Genomic DNA, 19465 nt, shown 5'->3' on the forward strand with positions numbered 1-19465 from the left:
TACAAAACGCATAATGAAACTGCAAAACTGTATAAAAACAAGCTCGTAGCGAAAAATTTCGGCAGAGCGCATTTCACGATGACTGTCGGCATTAAATGCGATTAGCATTCAAGCAACGCAGCGACACACCGTATTGCTGAAGACATCTTTATTTAGAATCTATCGTCATTCTGGGATTTCCATTGCTTCTGCTATATGCGACGTACATTGCCTCCGGGATCCGCCCACTTTGCTAAGACACTCGGTGGCCACGATCCCTCATGTCCACGACGGCAAGACGACGGCAAGGCGACGGCAGGACTGCGACTGTACGACGACTGCGCAGTGATGACGAAGGAATGGCGAATAAGGAATGACCTTGATGGGACGACGAAGGCGACACGACGGCGGCGGCACGAATTCAATGGGCTGTCGATTGCGAAATGGCGGCGATGGCGTAACAACGACCGCGTGAGGGCAAGGGATGGCGACGTGTGTACGAAGACGATTGCGTAGTGAAGAGAACGCGACGACGCTATGACGAGAATTGCTTAGCGAAGCTGCACGGAATGGAGGACGATGTAACGACCAAGACGGCACCGGGGCAACTGCACGAGAACGAATGCACGACGACGACGACCTATGCCAACGACGTAAGGACGACGATGGCGTGATGCGTGACTGCGTGACGACGTGGTGATCGTCACGTGACAGCGCAGGTCATTGGGTCGGCCTGAGAGGCTAGATAGAGAGATATACTCAAAGAGCCTGAAGGAGATAAAGAATGCTAGTCTCATCGATAACTAAACTGTCAAAACAAGTTCGCGGATCGGGTCGTGGGAGAATTTACGCGCATCATTAGGTTTGTTAGGATATAGTCTGCTGGTAAACTCCGGCACGTGCGGAGTTTGCATAGGAATTGTTTGTAAATTGTGTTGCGGGGCTTTAACAACATCGGGAGCCCTTTTTTTTTTTTTTTTTTTTTTTTTTGAAGCTTGCGGCGGCCGTCTATGATGAAGCACCCGCTCCACCTGGTGTTCATAACGGCGGCTCTTTTGATGTCCATACCCGGTGCCGACCTGCTTGTCCGACGCAAGGTCGACAATGATTCGCAGTCCTAATTGTACTAAAAGAAATATTTAGAAGCTTGATTTATAGCCACGTGGCTCTAAAGCGCACAGCGACCAGTACTCTGTAGTCAGGCTATGTTTGATAATGTAATAAATGAGTAGGAGTACCCAGCATCACCCATGATGCTGACCTTTCCCACACTCTTGTATCCCTACTGAAACGTTCCGTATGCGCTCCAATAACTCCAGATGTTTTCTGTATGATTCTTATATAAATTACACGAAGCTTATGTGGAATCCATATTAATTCCGTAAGAAATATACGGAAAGCATACGGTAAATATGCGGAATCAGTGCAGTCCCATACTGAACGTTTCAACAACAGCGACAACAACAATTATAATAACGAGAAAGAAATGAAAAACGCGTATGTGCAGAGATATCCGTGTGAATCTTGACTACCCGCAGTTTTCTAAGGTGCGTTCTTGCATTCAGTAGGAATGCGACCGCCGCGGCATCTAGTCGAACCTGCGTTTGCGTGCTCACTACTGTAATTCAGCGTAATTTAAACGCACTGTCGCTCAAGTGCTATAGATGTGGGTTCTCTTATCGGCGTCTCGTAAAAAAAAAGAGAAGAAAAAGAGAAAACAATAAAAGCTGTTTACTTCGGACTCCAACATTTCGAGTCGGTGATCACGTGATGCTGGATATTCTCCGGTTGCTGTCACTCCAGTTTTTAACTCTCAGCGCATCAATTGATGCCTAATGCCATTAAGTGAGCTCGGTCAACCCTTGGAAACTCGACGGCTGTTTGATCTGCTGATCGCTATTTTTCCGTTCCATAATCGGTTGACTCATCGATTGATTGGCTTTGATGTAGTTGCGAAAGCGGGCAACTATAATTTGAATGGCTTCTCAACGAACTACAATTAGCGCAGGCGCTCGCTTGAAGGCGCAGTCAGTTGCCGTGTCTACGCCAGACTTCCTAACGCCGACAGCAACTCGCGGAGTTTAGAGAAGCGAACTATTCAAATAAGCTTGCTTTAATGCACCAGGGAATTATTTAAATTAGCGCGCCTTTCACCTGCAAACAATGGGGCAAATTCTCGTCTATTGTTTTATCCTCTTGTCGTGGAATCCGATGTGTAGAGACGTGCGAGTTTCTACCCACCGGCATCGCCGCAGCTTTCAGATGTGTAAGTCCTAGCGTTAATTTTAGTATTGTGGGCCGATCAACCCTGATTGCGTTGCGAGGTCTACATGGCTTCACGTTTCGCGTCCGATGTATCGCTCTGAGCTGATGTTCGACACTCTGCACCTTTTCCTATCATCCGTCTGGCTTTCTGAATCACTGCGCGTGGCCGCAGATAAAACTGTTATGAAAGGCCACAGGACTTCGGCCCATGTTTTGTGGTGTGGTTATTAGAAACGTGGTAATAGGTGTTCACGTACGATCAACACGCTCCCAATGAGCTTCAAACGACGTTGCAACGGGATCTGCCTCGTAGCACCCGGAAATGTCCAGCGCACCGCGTGTATTGTGTATCTGACGCGGTGTCGTGCGGCGTGTTTCCTCTTTAATGATATATACGCCTGCCACGCGTATCACGCATCGCGCTGTTATTTGGGTAATTTTGCTTACTGGTTCTCATAACCTCGGATGCTATTCTTAAAAACTGTAAAACTTGCAATCCTTTCCACTTTGATTGGCTGACAATGCGTCTACGCCCTTCTGGCTTGGTTGATAAGCAAACATGCTGGAAATTTGACAATATGAAGGCATTTCATAGTAATCTGAAATAGGCAGCTTGGATTCCAAGTCTTGGCAAATAACTCACCTTGGCTGCATTATCCGATGGATCACTGTTCTGTGGTGAGTGGGCAGCGCTCTCCAGTGCCCTGGCGGTTGGCTGCAGGTTCAACGTCGCACGTTCAGGGACGCACCGTGAGCTGGCTGTGACGTCATTTGTGGGACACACGTAGTTCGTCTCTCTCGAAGTTGTGAGCTCACTAATGTCCTCTCGACGAAGCTTCTTGAGAGCCTGCAGACCAGCTTGCATACGTGCTACAGCGTCTTCATTCTTTCCTGTGTCAATCGGAACGGCTGGGCGTCATCAGCGACTTGATAAACGAGGAAACATGAACGTCTTCATACAGCGCATATCTTGAGTCTTGGTCTCGAAGTTCGTCTAGTTCTCTGAAAGTTTTCGGTGTAAGGGCTTCGGAAAATGGATTTCACTCGTGCAGTGAAAGTGCAGGCTTATTTGAACTACGAGAACGCGCATCACACCGCGGAGGTCACAGCCTCTTCATTGACGGTGCGAAGCGTTGTAATGCTCGATCCTCTTGCGCTGACGCTGCAGTTCCAGACGGAACGCTGGTTCTCGTCTTTCACACTCGCTCGCGGGGTAGTTTCGCTACGCGCCATTTCATCTCGGGCCCCCGGAACACCCTGCTGCAATACTATACGCTGACAGTCCACACTTCAGGTCTCGCACATAGCGTTCACCAAAACAAGCACGTCGCACATCAGTGAAACGTCTTGGGCTCGGCGTGGGGCTTAGATATAGAAGTCTCCGGAATAGACAGTTTCGAGAACCCAAAAGCGCGGTAAGCCGAGAAAAGTAAGAGTACTCGCCTATTGTGTCGCAGTGGTCATATCGCGGAAACCCTTTCTGCGAGCGCCTATAATAACGGGATTCTTTTTTCACCACGACACGATAAGAAAAAAGAAATTTGAGAAATCACCGGCTAATTTACGCTGATGGCTGTGCCGCGCTGAATCACGTTCTGCATAGTACCTTCGGGTGAAGAAAAAAAAAAAAAACGATATCCCGGCCGCCAAGTCACGCTCGCGCGAACCGCACACAGGACCGCTTACGCCACCGCGAACAACGGCATCTGGTCGACAAATCGTCGTAGGCCCCCACGTTTGGCGCCAATGCGCGCGCGAGCGCGCGCCCGCAATTCTGCAACAAGAGAGGTTGGAAAGGGACGAGGGTGAGAGTGTGAACGGCTTTCACCGGCGTCTGACCGCCGCGGTGTTACCGAACTCGGCGGTGGCTCGGAGTGGATTTGAACTTGCCTCCGGACCGGCCGTAGATGCCGGAACGAATCGGACGCCGTCGTTTGAAGCTGCTCGGGCATTCCTTCGCTCTTTCCGGTTTCCATTTCTCTCTCGCATGATTTAGTAGTTCTCTGACAGGAAAAGGAAAGACTAAAAATGTAAAGAGTTTTCCTCCTCACCTCGGTTTGAGCGCGCCTGGAGGTTACGAACTACGTAAGAGAGCAGAGCAGCAGCTACAACTGCAATTACGAAGCGCTACCGCAGCAGACGACGTGCTGTCGAATTGTGGGAGTCCTCGTGCATGCGTGCGTGCGTGTTGCGTTTGTGTGTGTTTGTGTTTGCCCTTTCTTTACTGGGCTTCCCAAAGGGGCCACGCTATAGGAGCAGCCGGCTTTCGGAAAAGTAAAGCTGTACTTGCGGACTTCAAACACCCCAAATGCAGGCACACAAACAAATAGCACTCTCATGTACACACGCAAACAAGTAGCGAAGAGGTGCTGTCGCTCTTTGCAGTCCCGCGCGCGCGGACGGTCTCTATAAACGGAAAACGGAACTGGAAGCTCGACAAAAAAGTTAATACAAGTAACTATATATAGTGAACGTGGTTCCCAATCTGTATGCGCTTTATTCGATGTTGTTTGCCTTATTGATTGTAGTATCGGAAATTTCGGCATCAAGTGTGTCGCCGGCCACCCCACAATGATAAATGTCTATACGAAAGAAAGCATGACGCCAGATGAAGGGAATCTTCAAACTTATGAAGAGGTTTGCTATCCATGAACGTGCAGCAGCGATTCGCACGTACTAAAAAAAAAGTTAGAGTGGCGCACGCAACGAAAAAGAAATATAGAAATTTATTTCATGTAGTCTGTCCGTATGGCACATGGGACGAACCGAAACATCCTTCCAGCATACACGGACAGTCCCTTCTTAATATGCAAATCAGAACGATCATTTTCGCGTCATGCGATGCCAGCGATTTACAGTGGTCGTCTTCGCGCCCTCTCGCATCCTCACATAAGCATTAACAATTTTATACTTCAGACGACGTATGTAAAGCACAAAATAAATAAAAAAAAGAAAGAAGAAAGATTTATGCTCTCACTTTTCAAGTATCAGACGTCGTCACGACGCCAAAAAAAAGTCACAGTTTCGCCCTAAGGGCGAAGCAATGAATGCGATAGCAACACAGCAATGTCATACGAAGTAAGGTGAGCGGCTTTGGTAGCAATATGAATTGTAGTAAACAAGAGCTGATTAAGTAAGCAGGTGTGCTGCGGCGTAAGTAGACCGACATGAAGAGAGACTCGATGACCACGAGAAGGCGCATGTGAAACGGTGGTGTTGATGAGAAGCGCTGCCCGTGGGCAGCGCGTGCGAAGGGACACACCTGTAGCGCTGCACTGCCGATCCGGGCAGCATTGCATGTGTAGCGTGCGTTGGAAAATGTGGCCCGACTATTACTAACTGTGGTGTGAGCGCGCACAAACAAACACGAATAGATCACACTGAATGACTGCAGACAACGACTGTCAAAACGCTGGCAGCAAGCGCATATACGCCGCAGCGGGCGAAGGTACGTGCGGTCTATCGCTTCAACGGAAACTGAGTGGCGAATGCACAGCGCATAAAGGTCAGAGCCGTGTGGAGATAAGAGACGGTGCGAGCGAGCGACGAGCGCGGTTGTTGGCAGAGTAGAAATGCCCCCCCCCCCCCCCCCCCCCCCCCCGCTCCCTCCGGCGCTCGCTTTCCGCTTCCTTGCTTGCGCGTGGAAGATTGAGTGCGTTCGCTCTCCGTGACAGCGTGCGTCCCCGCACGCTTCCCCTCGAGCATACGGCGCGCGGTGAAGATTTTATCTATACGGAACCTCACGGCGACGGCGACGACGACGGCGACTACGACGGCAGAAATCCGGTGGAAGTGTCCATATAATTGCTATCGCAATAAAATATGAGGCAGCATGTAATACCGGCACGGCCTACCGACTTAGTTGAACGGCACCTCAAATCATACGCTTCCTTCTTCCATCTGGGAGGCTCCCTGCTGGGAATAAATGAGCGTGGCGATATTTTCACTCCCCCCCCCCCCCCCCTGCACTCATTGAGGTCATCTCCGTAATGCTTTGATACAATTACTATTAGAATGTGGAATTTTGCGGCAACTACTGGTACGTTGACGCCTCGGTAGTGCTGTTCTTTTGTATTCATATTGTTATGCTAACGAGGGATTAAACACTGAAGGCTATTTACAATGTGTATTTACAAAAACAGCTGCAGCGCTCGCCAGCTCAACCGACAGCTCGAGACCCAGGCGCAGTTGTTCTTTGCCGGGGCGCCCGTGCGCATCGTCCAAAGGAAACACGCAATATGCATGTTATTTAGAGTACGAAGTAGTTCGGATTTGTTGTTCACGAGGAAACGCTTGGATTCCCTATTGCGAAAGTTCCTTAATAGAGGCTTCGGTTAACACGCTTAACTTGTTTAACGAATACCTTCCGATAAGCGATCGCGAAAGTTCTTCGCTTCGGAAGAGCGCAAGCAAACATCGATCTCCTTAATTAACCGCCATAAAGAAGGCAGCGTTGGTCGTTGAGCCACCAAATGTTTGACGGTGTGGTTATTAATTATCTAAAACAAAGGAACGTCCGTTTTTTTCCCCTCTTTTTTGTGTATGCTTTGGCCGTCGAAGGGTTGAATAATAATAGTACTCCCGCACTTCCTCGTCCGGAACCTTTGCAAAAAGAAAAGAGATAATCACTCGTGTGACCATAAAGATGAGTTCTTAACACGCAGCACAGTATACGGTTTACTTCCTCTGTTGGTTTTGCGAAGACATTGTGCTTTCGGTACTTCCTTGTTCAGCAGCTTTGAATAAAAGCTCTCAAATCATTTGTGCGTCCTGAAAAGTGCAAGTCGTATACGCACGAAAAACTTTCAGCACGGCACAGTGAATATGGTACTGAAATTTTGGTTGTCTGCTTTGCCGGAAGCGCAACCCGTGCAGGAACCGAACCTTTCACGTCCTCATCAGATTTCCTTGTCTTTTCGTGTTCATTTATTTTCACTGCAGAAATAATTCTCCACATTTAGTAAAATCGCGTAATTTTTAACAGTGGTTGGTGTTGTTTTATAGCGTCCCTATCGTACATAGGGAAGTGCTGCAGGAGACGTTGGAATAACCGTCAGTTTGATAAAAGACGATGAGAATAGTGCGCACTAAACTCTTTGCGACCATTTGTACGCAATGACACGTCTCTTCAAGTATACCGCGGTGACTTGCGAGAATGCCATCATAATAAGGCCTTAGAACGGAGACAATTCTGCCTAATGGGAATACTAATGAATCTCTTATTTCTTCTCGCGTATCATCGTTGCCCATGTTCACAACTCAGATGTGTTCTTCGTATGTTTGTTGATTTTGGACCTCCTGCTTAGGCCTATCAAGGCCGCCATTATTCTTTAAATGAATGAAAATAAATAAATAATTGAGCAGGCCCATTAGCTTTGCTTCAGTATTGTGCGAAAATATGAATTAACATAATTTTAATAGAATGCGGCCAAGGATTGACTTCAGTAAAGCCAGAGAACAAGCTGGGTTTGTGAAGGGATCGTCTATGATGGCTCACATCGAAGTTATGAATCGGGTAATTGCGAAAACTGCGAAGTATAACCAAGCAATTCCTCCTTATATGGCTTACGTAGTTTACAAAAATGCGTTCGATTCAATAGAGAGACACCGGTGGTCACACCAACGCTATGCACTCACTCATGCCAATAAAGGGGTAATGACATGATATTTACCACTATACATCTCTATAGCAGTACTCTAAACGTCTCTTGCTTATCTCGAATGCGGACTGGTTGACGCTTCCGTCCACCTTAAATCCAAGCGCTTCTGCAAGGTTCGCGTTACCTTCGGGTCTCGCTAGGTGAATGCCTTCGCGTTCCATTAGGATGTACTGAGTGGTCTTCAGATTTCTGCTGCAGCATATGCATGCCTCGTCTAGTTGCGAATATTTGCACGTGTCTGTTCTTGTTATTCGGCAACCAGCTTGATCCTCGAATAGCAAAGCACTCTGCCCTTTGTGGTATCCTACAGATATTCCCGTCTAATTTATTTCTTCCCATTCCTCTAAATCTCTATTTTTTTTTCTATTGACATGAACAATGCTGATAGCGACATCTGGTTACGCACTGTATAACCAGAGAACACTCAAAACCTATACTGCAACTTACTCATTCTACTTAACTTCTTGTGCAAGCCTCGGTAGCAACGTAATCTGTATCGTGCCGTACGTTTCTATGATTCCCATCGACAATAACACTGATGCGAGAAAAAAAAATAATAATTCGAATGCATTGTAGTTGGACAAATCGTCACAAGATGTCTCCACCAGTTTTGCATTTGCCGACAACGTCACCTTTGACCGGTGAATCCGTAAACAAAAATAAGTTTGCACGTAAGCCTCGTGTGCGTTCAGTGCAAGACAGCCAATCTAAACACTGCTGAACCGTCTTCGAAACGGCGAGACAAGCCAATGACGTCGCACGTCACCAAAATCAATCGCCGAAACTCGTGACGTAAAATTGTTTGCAAATAGGGCTTACGCTGATGTATATTGCTAGTTGCTACAATTTCCGATTCGTCGCTCGGAGGAACTTCTAGATTAAATTAAAATGCTCACTCTAAGCTGTACTTGCTATTGATACTTTTTAGAGGTTATAGTTACGAGCTCGCAGTAATGTAATCTACCATTTATTTTGAGTTGGAACTTTTTGTCGGCACCCATTTAAGACGATGGCTTTCAATGAATCGAACGTTTTCTCTTAAATGTAAGCATTTATTCGTGTTATCTTAATTATCAATTACGTGTCATTCTTTTCTCCCCAGTTTCAACTATGTAGCCCGTTAATCATTCTTGTAGTTATATCGGCGCGGAAACACCTGATGCTTGGCCCATCCTCCAATATGGGTACGTGCCATGGCTTAAAGGATAATAATAATAATCATCATCATCATCAAGGTGTCTGTCGCGATGGACCGGTGTTGTCGCAGTGCATGAGTTGAGACCTGAAATATTCTTAATATCTGCTTATTTGAGTATTTCTTCTTTCTGCTCCTCTTTTTTTTTTTTTTTTAACACGAAAGTGTTTTATGCCGGGGTCCACCAAGACTTCACTGACGTATTTCCGTCACGGAAATACGTCAGCTTACAATGTATACGAACATAATACAAAGAAAGAAACCAGAAGAAAAAGTTCCACAAACATGGAAAATTTGGAAATCGAACCCACGACCTCTCGGTCCGCGACGATAGATCGCCGAGCGTTTAACCCATTGCGCCACAAACGCATTTGCAGAGAGCTACACAGACGCGCCTTATATATCTAACACTCCTCCGTGTACCCGCGCTCTTGCTCGGGGCGGTTGCGCCGCCTACGAGCAGAAAAGAGAAGTACTGCATTATGACACTAACGCGCACCGACCGTGAACGCTTCGGTGGTCTCAGTACTGAAGTTGATCGCGGAGGCTGCAATTACGACGTGCTGTACGCGCTGATTTGACTCGGTGACGATTCAGTTACGTGCTTTGTCTTGCGCGTTGTATTAGTGTGTCAGTTACGTGCTTCGTCTTTCGCGTTGTGCTAGCGTGTGCAGCGTAGTGCAGCTTCCATATGCACGACGGTTGCTCATGGTCATCGACGTTGGTAGTCGTGATGGAGGAGACGTGCCACCAGGCGTCAGCGTGGGTGCATCAACGCCTAAGGGCGCTTTAGCCACAAAACACCAATAGACATTATATATCAATGTGCAATAAACATTACACTACTTCTGTGAAGACACGTTTCACTTTCGTGTTCTATACCGATTCCTATATAAGAGGGATCAACCACATTTTTTTTTTAGGAGGCGGCCTCTCGTTAAGGTTATCCTGACGGTATAAACAAGTTTCATCTCTGTAGATCATATCTGAACGCTTGGGAACAGACAAAATATTGCTCTCGTCATACGCTGCGCAGAATTTTATGTGGTTTCTTGTCCTTTATATAGAATACTTCTATCCACAACACGCAGCTCACATTTTATTCAGGCGATAACTTTCTTTTTATACAAAAATTTTCAAAATCGATAAGGTAGAAAATAAGAGAGAGCTACATCTTTTTACAGCTCTGTAAGTCGGCGATAAAAATCAATGTGACAATATTGTAAACTGAAGCTAAATAATGCGTCTAAAGAGGAGGAAATTGATGTAATGTACACTACTGCGAAATATGCCACTACTTTAATACGAGGACTTGTCCTAAACCATCGAAAATATTGTGACATCACCTACTCTGTAAACTAGTATACCAAATTTGTCCGTTTCTACTGCTTTAACAGGTTCAGTTTACAAATTTGCGATTTCTATTTTGTGTGCGGAGTTATAAATGCGTAAACTCCGTGCCGCATTATTGTTTTTTAAATTTTTACTGTTCCGATTTCGGGCAATGTATGTTAAAGTACCAAGTCCCTAAATAAGAATTCCATCGGTCGATAGAATTCAGCAATAGAAATTATCTCAGATTGGTCCGGCGGTTTTGCAATAAGAGCATTTCTGCGTTTAACCTGATGTGTTTTGTACCAAGGGAATATGCGTTTTATCAGTGTGTGTGTGGGTGGACTTTTTTTCTTTTTTGCTAATATGTTTGTTCTTGTTACTTTAGTTTGATGGCTGTGAATGTCATTGGCGTTTTGATTTGGCTCGTTTCACTATTTGCATATTTTGTCTAAGCGATATATATATATATATATATATATATATATATATATATATATATATATATATATATATGTATGGACTGCCCTGTCCGCATGTAAGCGCGCATGCTGATTCGGACAGGTAAAGACTCTGATGGGCAATGCGATATGATAAGGAACGTACTTACTTAAAAAAATAGACTCGTCTGTATTCGGTTACGGAAGTCGGAGTTGTCCCAGAGTTCAACCGTGCTCTTAGCTATTATTTTTATTTTTTGTTTATCCCTGTCTTGTATGTTCGAGGTAATCAGTGTTTAGTTTCCTAATTGGAAAGTGGTACCAGTGTCTCCTTTTCCGGCGTCTTCCTTCCTGATTATACGCCAGTGTGCGAGGCCATGCTCGAATCCGTTAATTTTGGTCTCGTATAGTTACGTCTTCGTCCTGAATATTCGTTTAGCTGAAGCGCGTTTTGTTGAACTGTTCTCAGCTTTCAACGTCACTATATTAGTCGCGCTGAGTGAGTTCGTCTATCCAGCCTTCTTTATGTTGTACTGTGCTTATTCCGCCGTGGTCCTGTTTCATGGGCGTTACGTAAAAGCGTCGGTGGTTGGTGTTCTTTCTCGTTATCGGCGGAGGAATGAGTTTTCTGATTACTGAAACAGAGAAAGAAAAATTACCCTTCGGTATTTGGTTTCTGGCGCACGCGGATGAAATCTCGGAGTAATCTTGGAGCCTACCCACACAGGGAAATATCTGCAATTCGATTCGGCCCATCCCGTTGGACACAAACGATCTGTTGCCTCTACATTGTTCACCCGTGCATTGCGATTGTGTTTGACTACTGACGCATGCAGAGCTGAGTTGAAGAGGGTGACGCAGGATTTGGTCAGCAATGGCTACCCCCACCGGTTTATAAAGGCTGAAGAAAAGCGTGCTGCTGAACCCCCTATCAGGCCGATGAGAACAAGGAAACGGGCGTCTCTCCCCTGTGCACGAGGCGTGAGCGAGTCAATATCAAGAATTTTCAAAGATTATGATCTACAAATCTGCCACGTCCCTTCAAGCAAACTAAGACAACAACTCGTCCGAATCAAAGACAGCCTCGAAAAAGAAAAATATCCCGGCGTCATCTACAAAATTCCTTGCCAGGACTGTCAGGCGTGCTACGTAGGCGAGACGGGAAACTTTAAAAGAAGGCTACAGCAGCACCGCAGTGATGTAGCCAAAGGACACGCGGTTTCCAGCGCCCTAGCAGAGCATCGCGAGAAGAATGGTCACAGTATTAACTGGCATTCGACTTCCATCATCGAAAGAGAGAAGAAATTATCATCGCGATTGCTTCTCGAATCATTTTGCATACAATCTACGACTAACACAATAAACCGGACAAGGGGCCCCCTCCCTGAGTTGTACGCAAGCGCCTTACGTCTACCGCCGCAAATATAATAAAGATCACCATGCATTCGTTCATTGTGAACAAGGCACCCGTACTGGGCGCCGAAACGTCAATCTGTTGTTTTTGTGTTCTTCAGTTGGTGAGTGTACGTTTATACAGCCATAGCCGATATTCTAGTTTTCATTAAGAGAACAGAGATGGGGCTGGGCAGGTCATGTAATGCGCAGGGTAGATAACCGATAACCGGTGGACCATGTGAGTGGCAGAATGGGTTCCAAGGGAGGGGAAGCGCGGTCGAGGACGGTGGAAGATTAGGGGGGGGGGGGGGGAATGAAATGAGGAATTTTGCAGGCGCAAGTTATAATCAGCTAGCGCAAGATAGGGGTAATTGGAGTTCGCTGGGAGACGCCTTCATCCTGCAGTGGTCATACAAATGCATTGTAGAATGCTGCTGCTGCTGCGGATGTGATGATGGTGATGACACTGGGTATCACTGAAGTCCTTCATTTAGACAGCAATTCTGCGGACTCTTGAGGCGCATTCCCGCCGCCGCCACCGTGTTGGCCTGGTATCGACGGCGCATGCGCGGCTCGCGGGCGGGAGATTGGAGGGTCTCCAGAGACGCTGTGTGGGTCTTGCCGCAAAAAAAGTCGAGTCTCGCCCGAAAGGCGAAGCATCGATTGCGATAGCAAATTAGTGGACAGCTATACGAAGTAACGACTGTAACTTTATCGGCCATATGAACTCGTGAACAATCGCTTACTAACTATATTAGCATCGTGTCACGTGCGCTCAAGCAAACATGAACACATCTCCCTCGATGACTGCGCACACTTGCTGTCAAAACGCTGGAGTGAGCAAGCGCTGCGGCAGCAGCGAGTGAATTGGTCTTCGTGCTGCCTCTCGCTTCAACGCGAACTACGCGGCGAGAACACAGCGCACACGAAGCTATCAGCACTCGACGCACTCTGTCCCCATCGCAGACCTCTTGCAAGATAGGGTCCGCGCGGTGGCGCCGTGCGCAGCCGCCCTCGGAGTAAACCCCCCCCCCCCCCCCCCGGTGCTCTTGCGCGCGACGGAAGACAGCGCGCTTCCTCCCTGCTTTCCTCCCTTGCGCGCGCGAGATTGAGCCACCATCGTCGGCTCACCATCGCCCTTGGACTCACCGTCGCTCTTGGACATCGCCCTTGCAGTGAACTGCGTATTGGTAAATGACAACTACATTGCATTTTAAAACAACACACGACTGAACATCGCAAACTTCACGAGCTTTCTCTGCGCGGACGGCGCTGAGATGTAGAAAATTGCATTGAAGTCGGCGACGTCACCCTGACGTACACCGGCGTCAAGGTTTAGTGGCGAAATTTGTAATTGGGAAGTGCGGCCTTCATGTTCTCCGCTAATAGTCGGACTGTAGACTGTGAAATGACCGGATGTAGATGCCGTTTCAAGAGAGTAATACTTTATACCCTGTATAAACTGTTAACTTGCCGAATTCAGCGTCCTTTTTAACAGGCACGTTACGGAAAGGAAGCGGTCGGGGATGAAGTGCTGTCGCTAAGCGGGGCGGCATTTCCTATTTACCCGCTGCAGCGTGAAGCACCTGACGCGTACAAATTGCTCGGCGTGTTCGCCACGTGCCGCCTTCAGAAAACTTTTAATTTGCGCTTCGAGCCCGTGGGCACGCCTTGCGAACTCCAACAGGGTCGAGTCGAGAGAGTTGGGCAACGCGCGATTGCGGCTCCGGAGAGCACGTGACTCCTAATCGAAGGGCTCCACCGTTTCTTCGGCAATTCGCTCTGTTCGTGCGGCTCGAAGGCCTTCTCCGGGTGTGGTTTGCAAGTTGCGACTTTGGGATAAAGACTGACGGCTGACGCGCTTGCGCCACCACACTAAAGGAGTGCGACGAGCCGATGTAAGGAGAAATTAGGAGCGTAACGTTAAGACACAACAAGACAGCTGTGTGGATTAGAGAGCTTTGGAGTAGCCAATATTCTGTAGTTGACATTTAGAGGAAAACATGGAGCGGGGCAGGCCACGTATTGGGTAGGACTGATAACGGATCGTACACTAGAGTTACAGAATGACTGCCAAGGGAAGGGAAGTGCAGTCCAGAACGGCAGATCGAGAACCAGCTGGCGGAATGAAATCAGGAAATTTGCGGCAAAGAATGGTGCTAGCTGGCGCAAGACAGGGCCAATCGCAAATGTCGTGGGTGAAGCGTTCGTCCTTCAATAAACAATCGCCTCGTGGTAGTGATTATGGTAATAACAATGAAGCACTGACATTCATTTTCCGTCCCTGATTTGGTTCTTTTTTGTTTTTGTTTTTCTGTGGCGAGGGAAGGAGGGCTTCAAATGAAAGATCAGCCCTCCTAAACTTAGGTGGAATAGAAGAAATACTTAAAACCGCCGGCGCTCACTAAATAATTTATTATAGTACTTGTTTCTGTGAAGCACTTTCGATTTAAGTACGCAGGAGGGGCGTGCGTCAGCACGTCGCCATACGCTGGCTCGCTCAGTTTTTGTGAGCGCCGTGTGCTCTACGGGTCAGCGCAGTCAGAAGAAACGCGCGCAGCGTTCTTTATTATTATTTTCTAATTAAATTATGGGGTTTTACGTGCCAAAACCACGATCTGATTATGAGGCACGCCGTAGTGGGGGACTCCGGAAATTTGGACCACCTAGGGCTCTTTAAGGTGCACCTAAATCTAAGTACACGGGTGTTTTCGCATTTCAGCCCCATCGAAATGCGGCCGCCGTGGCCGGTATTCGATCCCGTGACCTCGTGCTCAGCAGCCCAGCACCATAGCCACTGAGCAACCACGGCGGGTCATTATTTTCTAATAGGCGACTTCTTAATACCTTTGCTTATCGTACATGACGTCAGCAATATTTGGCCTATGGCACGACCCCACGAAATATTAAGGCCGTCCGGCCGGGCGTGTCGAGAGTGATTTAAGCATCAGATTAAAATATCTTAAGAGCGTTTGCTAACCTTCACACCTATGGAGCGTGATAATTACAGTTACGAGAAGCGTAAGGCAGAGCTTCTACAGCTTCGAGAATATATTGCTTTCACCAGGTGGGCCGTGTCTGCTGTGATGACGCGACAGAACGCGGTGCCCTCGACGGACGCTGCTGGCGGTGACGATGGCTCTGACGTCATGACGGCTTTGGTTCCACTTTGGGACATGTGCAACCACAGCGATGGCAAGGTGAGCATCGCTCTTATGGCGTCACTCATTCACACCTACTTCACTCGCTCGCTAGCGCGTTCACACACTCGCCGTTTCGCTCACCCTTCACTCACACGCACTCGCTCACTCGTTCGCTCTCAGTAAGACTCGTCCACGCACTTCATTCTCAATGTCACTTGCTCACTGTAGTGCCTTAGATGAATTTCATTCACCCGCACTTACTTTTGCTCAACCACTCTCTATCAATCACATTCATTGACTTCATTCACTGATTGAAATGCCTCAGATTCAATTAATTGACCCGCACTGGCTCACCTACTAACTCACTCTCACTCACTGACTTCAATCACTCGACCGGTTGTTTCATACCCACCGTCTTAGTTCGTTCACATTCGCTCACTCACTCGCGTTCAGTCCTGGCTCTCTCAGTGACAACTCACTCAATCGTTCACACTCAATACTACTGACTCCCTGAGGTCTCCTTCAGTCACACTTGCTCACCAGCTCACGGCCGCTCAACCGTACTCACTCCCTGACTTCACCTGCTCTTTCACTAGCTCTCTCATTTCCATACCTCACTCACACTCACTCTGACCTTTACTGGTTCACTATCTCCATCATGTCACCTACTGTCGTTGCGCCTGCTGTCTTTTTCGTAGTCAAGTAGACAGTCTTCAATGCTGGCGGAAAATGGAATGCGTCCTATATCTTTGAAACGGAGCCTAGTCAGCTGGTTCGTTCGTTTGTCGTTGGTTGGTCTACATGTGAGTCGCGGACGTCACTCCTCGAAGTTCGCTTCTCAAGTGCCATGATTCTTCGTATTCATTCCTTACTCACAAATGTTTTCAGTTTTTTTTTTTTTTCATTTTTTGAAGCTCAATCTACGCACAGCGAACTTGTGCGACAGACTTGTGTACACTCTAGTAACTCGAATCGACGAACGTATTATACCATGCATGAATGGGTGGGTGCCGTGGATGCCCGGCGGAATATTAATATTTCGCACCATATTTTCCGGCACTGACGCGATAACTTTGAAGTTTGTTCTTGGAAGTACTTCAGTACGGAGGCGAGTATAGTCGCATGCTTAATCTAGAGGGTGCTTGGGATGTGGCTTTCATTGCGTTTATGAGTAAACAGCGGGACGCGTTACCTCGAACCACGTGTTGATGGTCTAGTTCTTATTTTTTTATTGTAATTTTAACTTGCATGTTCTACAACATTCCTCCAATCACCACTTCACCTCGAGTCGAGCGAGTGGATTGGAGCACCGCCTCTCGAGAGTTGGGGTCGCTGCGCTTCGTTGACATTCCGCGACAATTCCTGAGAAGCGTACAGCGTCTTCAATCGAGGGGCGGCGCAGCGCTCAACTCGCTTGATAATACGGTGGTAAAGCAGCAGCGGAGGAAATACGAATCTCTCTCTTTCTCTCTCTCTCTCACACACACACACACACACACACACACACACACACACACACACACACACACACACACACACACACACACACACACACGCACACGCACGCACGTACAAAACAACAAGTTAAAACTGCCTTAACAACTGAGTTTCAGTGCTGACGAACCCACAGCTATAGGTACAACGTATCGGTGCGGTAAGCATGACAAAAAATACCATCACAAAACACAGAAAGGGCGAAATGCGAAAACACCCGTGTACTTACATTTAGGTGCACGTTAAAGAACCCCAGGTGGTCGAAATTATTCCGGAGTCCCTCAATACCGCGTGCCTCATAATCAGATCGTGATTTTGGAACGTAAATGCCCATAATTTTTTTTTAACAAAACACAGAAAGGTTCGCCATGGCATATCCAGACTGTCGTCGTTTAATCCTGAGGAGCGTACAGCGTCTTCTTCAATCGAAGAACTGAAAACGGTCCATGTGCACGTGGGCAGTGTTTATTTTTAGCTGCTCGTCACCTCTCTTTGATTGCGTTTGTGAGGCAGCTTTTTCCATGCTCACCACACTTTATTTATGTGCCGTCTCATCACCAATAAAACTCGGATATTAGGTCAAGGCGCGTGCGTCTCTTCTTACGTTCTTGCGTGCATTGTCTTTTCTGCGCTGAGGCCGCCATGTTGTGTCGCCGAGTGATGCAAAACTACCGATAGTACGAAAACTATTAATAACATATACCGTTGATAGCGCACTATCGATCGTGCTGTCGACAATGTGACGTCATACCACGTACCGCACGTAAGCGCTGCCCGACAAGCGTTTCCTTCATAGTAAGTTATCCCAAAAGTTCTGTTAATATCAATTGGCAAAATTATAAAAACTGTCGATAGCGCTGTAAATGGCGAACTGTCGTAATCTATAGCAGTGCAATCGCGAGCACTACTATCGGCAGTTTTATAGTAAACTACTACAATACTTACGATACAGTGCCATCGATAGTATTAGTACTGATATTCGCTTTTACATTGTTGATATTTTCAAAAAACGTATCGATGATATCGATAGTCAGTTTGCTAGTAGTCTTGCATAACTGGTGTTATCACTGTTGAAACCGCAAGATCGAGCACCATACTTGTTCTCACCAACTCGGAGCAGTGCGGCAAAGTAGACTTTCCCCGTCAGCCAATCAGGAAGGAGAACCAGAAGGTCTCCTTCGTTTTTCGCCTATGATGGCCACAGGCAATGTGAATGGAAGTTTCGCGGAAGTTTTAGTAACCTGCAAGAAGGCGAGCCCTCGCTCCCCCTTCTCTGGAACACGCTGCCGACTTTCGTTACCGATTGGATGACTCTCGCCCCCTGAGGCTTCACTGCAGTGCACCGGTTTGCGAGACGGTGCGTAACCCTTCACTCACGAAATGGGATGAACTGTTTGCTAAATGTGTGAAAGTTGCGTCATTTTGTTTCCGACGCGTTGGGACTCCATTGAAGGAAAGCCCCACTAAACCGGATGAAGAAGCTTCGTACACTTTCTGATGAGCGCTTCCGATTGCGGAGTAATTAAGTATTGGTTTATTGTACAGTCGGTTGCGTTTGCGCATCTTCACAGACGCTCTGAGTGCATGCAGGAGTTAATTGTTTTCTGCAAGCTTTACGAGGCAGAAATCGAAAACTGTTCTTTCACCGTTTTGTATGGGAAGCGCCACGTCGAAGATCCCGTGAAGCATGGTAGAGCCTTCAGCAGACTGGTCATGTGTAGTAGTACTCAATGCGGAGAGGTGACATAAAGCCACAATGTGTATGCAAGGGGTTTAATTTGTCCCATGGCTAATAGGCGAAGTCTTCCTTCTTCTTTACATCAATTGACGGAGCGCTCGCACTGTTTGGTTTTAAACCGCCACAAATAAATAAATAAATCACCCTGTGTCTTCTGGACATGCAACCCAATTAATCAATCAATCAGTCTTCGATTGATCATATTTTGTGAACATCCATCTAATCTTCCTCGCAGGTACTGACAGATTACGACCCATCAGCCAACATGCTACGTTGCTATGCCATGCGGGACTTCGAGCCAGGCCAGGAGGTACGTGTCTGCGCTGTCGCCTTTGTGTGCGTATGCGAGGTTAGCTACGAGGATTGCTATGACTGTGGTCGCGTCTGAACTTGACGACGCCGTCAAGTTCACGCGACGCGTTTTCACGCCGTCAGATATTTTCGCAGCTGTATCTGGCCTGAGCCTGTCGTTAACTGTTTATTGTCAGATAATAATTTAAAAAAGGACGAGGAGAAACTACACCGTATGTAACAATGATTTAAATTTTAAACCTAGCAACCTTGCTGGAAGTTTCTCGCATAGAAAGCGGAGCAATATATGCGAAGGTCGGTAAGTCTTTATTACCAGATAATAAAAAAGAAAGCGTCGCAGTTTCGCCCGAAAGCAAAGCATCGATTGCCATAACATTTTAGTAAAGAGCTATACGAAGCAAGGCTAGTAGTTTAATAGGCCGTTTAAAGTTTTAAACATTCGCTGACTAGCTAAATAGAAAAGCACGGTGTCACGCGCGCACAGGTAAACATGAACACATCTCGCTCGATGA

General features: G+C 47.1%; 1 protein-coding gene across 4 annotated transcripts in view; it reads left to right on the top strand.

Annotated features, from left to right (window-relative positions):
• LOC119464127 (actin-histidine N-methyltransferase) overlaps window positions 1–19465 on the top strand; it is an 88576-nt gene that overhangs the window by 39898 nt on the left and 29213 nt on the right. For all 4 annotated transcript variants that reach the window (XM_037724965.2, XM_049655626.1, XM_049655627.1 and 1 more), the window contains exons 9-10: window positions 15334–15466; window positions 18877–18951. In XM_037724965.2, coding sequence (XP_037580893.1) covers window positions 15334–15466; window positions 18877–18951 — 208 coding nt within the window. The remainder of the gene's footprint in view (window positions 1–15333; window positions 15467–18876; window positions 18952–19465) is intronic.

Source organism: Dermacentor silvarum, chromosome 9, assembly GCF_013339745.2.
Source record: "Dermacentor silvarum isolate Dsil-2018 chromosome 9, BIME_Dsil_1.4, whole genome shotgun sequence".
NCBI lineage: Eukaryota > Metazoa > Arthropoda > Arachnida > Ixodida > Ixodidae > Dermacentor > Dermacentor silvarum.